Below are 2,859 nucleotides of genomic sequence, written 5' to 3'. Positions count from 1 at the left end.
CTGAGTAAGCGTCAGCTAAGCAAACTATCATTAAGAAAATACTCCGGATGCTCAGCGTCTCGACAAACATCGACGACAATGCTTGATGCGACAACATGCATGACCAAAACAAAGATGGCGGCATACGTTTAGTTCGCGACGGCAATGTGCACAACGACCGCTGGATCCTCACGCTTTACTCCACACTGCTTCGACGCGATCTAAAGTGAGGCACAGCAGGAAAGGTTCCCAGCGAGCGCCCGCGTGCGCAACCGGGTTGACGAACTGTGAAGGCAGAATTTAAGTGTATGAACGGCGAGTGTTGAGGTTTCTGCCGTTTTGGTGAGTCGGGCAGGCGAAAGAGAAACCTGGAGGCTCCAGCTATGGAGCAAACTGGGACAACTCGACGCCCGGCTCATAGCTTCAACACGTTCATCAAAACACGTAGTGAAGACAACTGCACGACTACGCTCTCCTCGCTGACTGCGGCCTCAACTCGCTCGCTGCGAGCACATCGTTTGCGATGTTGTCAACAGGCAATGTGTCACCGCCGCCCTGACTCAGGACTTCTGAGGCGGGGTGCAACCTCAGCGGACGTCGCCAATGAATCGAGCGGCGAGTACGAGGTGATGGCGGCGAGCGTGACCCGTTATTGCTGACAACTTTTCGTGACGAACCAAAAGCCCCGGCTCAATGCTGAGACCAGGCGAGTTGACGTTACCACCTTTGCATGGAACTCTGGATGGGTTTGTTGCTTGGCGGATACAGCTGTATTGAGTCCCGCTGTGTTGACGCCCTATCAATCGCTACAATAAGTAGCATAATATACGTGTACTTCGAGGTAGATGCACTACATGTAGGTTTGGCCGCTGCGTCAATGCTATAATACAAACTGTTCAGAAGAAAATGGATTCTCCGACGAAATATTCTTGAGTTCTTGTTTCGACTGTTGTTGCTCTTAGTTTGTGCCCTGGCACAGGATGTCGCACCGGCATTGCTATTGCCAACTCGAGTCAACGTCACTCGTAGGCTTTGCATGGTCGTCGATTCACACCTGCCGGCACTATAGTAACATAATGTCGGACGTGGTTGCACTAATGCCACCCCGAAAACCTCCGACTGCTATCGGGACCGCACCATTCGCCTCAACACGGGGCGCGACGATCACTGGCCCTTGGTAGGAACAGATGCCGGCTGGGAAGTTCGGGGACGGACCACGCCACTGGCCGTTTTCTGAGACCCTTGACGGCGCGTGCCCCATCTCAGCGAGCTGTCAACGGCGGCAATATCGAGTTCCCATTTCGGAATTCGACACGCAGCCCAAACCAGATCATACAACAATGCTCGCAGGCAGCGTGGACCCAGCGATGGCCCAGCAGGTGGTGTTCCGGTGCTCGGTGCCCTACTGCGAGCGCTCATTCGGCGACAGCTTCTCGCTAGCCGAGCACCTCAAGAAACACGCAGGCGAAAAGCGCCATATTTGCCCCGTGCGTACGTGTGGCCGCCGGTTCAGCACGCCCGGCAACCTGTCCCGGCACAAGCGCCTGCACGGGCCCGTCCGGCCGCTTGAGTGCCCCGTTGCCGGCTGCATCTGCACGTTCCGAAGCGAGAACAAGCTCTCCAAGCACATGAAGTTCCACCTGGGCAGCCCCGTGCACGTGTGTTCGTCGCCCGGCTGCGGTAAGACCTTCAGCACGGCAGGCAATCTCAACCGGCACATTAAGGGCCACCACCCGGAGCTCGACGGGCGGAAGACCAAGCTCATGGCGGCCAACATGACGCCTTTGCCGAGCCTCGACCAGGCATACGATAGCCCCACCGGGTCGGATGAGCCTCTGCAGTCAGGTGTGACACAGGACCCAATGATGACCCAGTTACGAGCTCCGGCATCGCCCGCCTCGAGCGTGTCAACGATCGATGTGGGTGCTTATAGCCCGACACCGAGCTTTTCGTCCGAGTCACCAGGTGCATCACCAATGACAACTTTGGATATCGCAATGGACCCGGAGCAGCTTGACGAGCTCGTGTCTATCCTAGACGAGTCCGTCAAGGTCGACGATTCGGCAGAACTGAACGTTTTACCAAGCGAGAGTTTCATGAACGAGCTTCAAGCAGTGCAACCTAGCGTACTAGACGACATGATCCGGTTCCATATCGACCATCTGCAGATGTAAATCCCTGCAGCTATTAGCTTTTGCCATGGACTTTGGCAGCCCAATACCATTAAATTATAATCGAGTTGTATTGATGTGAATTCGTGTTAGTCCTCCGCGTTAACTACACCAATTGCTGCGCACTAGTTTTGGCCGTCCGTACTACATGTAGAGCACCCTAGAAGCTCGGCAACCGCGGCCTCCCTGCGCCAACAGAAGTCTCCTTTTGTCTCAAATACACCCACGTGCGCGAGCACCATCAGCGCTGATTACGACCTCGTTGGAGATGGCACGCTCCGCGTCCTCTAATCGCAATTAGCTGCAATTGCTGCCACACCAAACAAACATAATATTGTCGCACGAACGTCGTAGTTTCTATACCCCCTTACATGAAAATATTTCCCTCTATATATAGCACATCACACAACCTCCATTTGGATCTCTCCCTGTTTAGGATATCCTTCCTTCTCCATACTAAAACCCCCTTCAAGAGCTCCTCGGACATGAGCGCTCCCGTGGTGAACCTCAACTTCCTGCGCGCTGGCAGCCGCGGTGCCTCCGTAAACTACGGCGGCGCTATGCCCAACATGCACATGGCGGCCATGGACGACCTGACCCCAAGCGCTCCCGACGCACTGGCCGCTGGTTTCATGCTACCGCCCGTGGCCGACCCGGCCGCTTACTCTCGCGAACACTTCAAGGTCAAATACACGGAGGACAATGAGCA

The 2,859-nt window shown here is 55.2% G+C and overlaps 3 protein-coding genes across 3 annotated transcripts; all 3 read left to right on the top strand.

Annotated features, from left to right (window-relative positions):
• Positions 1-362: 362 nt before the first annotated feature.
• On the top strand, positions 363-638 carry PPTG_24432 (hypothetical protein; the record flags this gene model as incomplete). Its single annotated transcript, XM_008917149.1, has 1 exon — positions 363-638. The coding sequence occupies one exon, from the start codon at positions 363-365 to the stop codon at positions 636-638; it is 276 nt and encodes a 91-aa protein (XP_008915397.1).
• A 528-nt stretch (positions 639-1,166) lies between these two features.
• Positions 1,167-2,153, top strand: PPTG_18570 (hypothetical protein; the record flags this gene model as incomplete). Its single annotated transcript, XM_008917129.1, has 1 exon — positions 1,167-2,153. One exon carries the CDS (start codon positions 1,167-1,169, stop codon positions 2,151-2,153), a length of 987 nt encoding a protein of 328 aa, XP_008915377.1.
• Positions 2,154-2,635: 482 nt separating this feature from the next.
• On the top strand, positions 2,636-2,833 carry PPTG_24431 (hypothetical protein; the record flags this gene model as incomplete). The annotated part of the gene is made up of 1 exon (XM_008917148.1): positions 2,636-2,833. A coding segment is annotated over one exon (198 nt), but the record flags the coding sequence as incomplete, so codon positions are not given.
• Positions 2,834-2,859: the final 26 nt, after the last annotated feature.

This window comes from Phytophthora parasitica (assembly GCF_000247585.1).
Source record: "Phytophthora parasitica INRA-310 unplaced genomic scaffold supercont2.94, whole genome shotgun sequence".
Taxonomy (NCBI): Eukaryota; Oomycota; class Peronosporomycetes; order Peronosporales; family Peronosporaceae; genus Phytophthora; species Phytophthora nicotianae.
The sequence above is the reverse complement of the archived record's forward strand: the minus strand, read 5'-3'. Positions and strand labels throughout refer to the sequence as shown.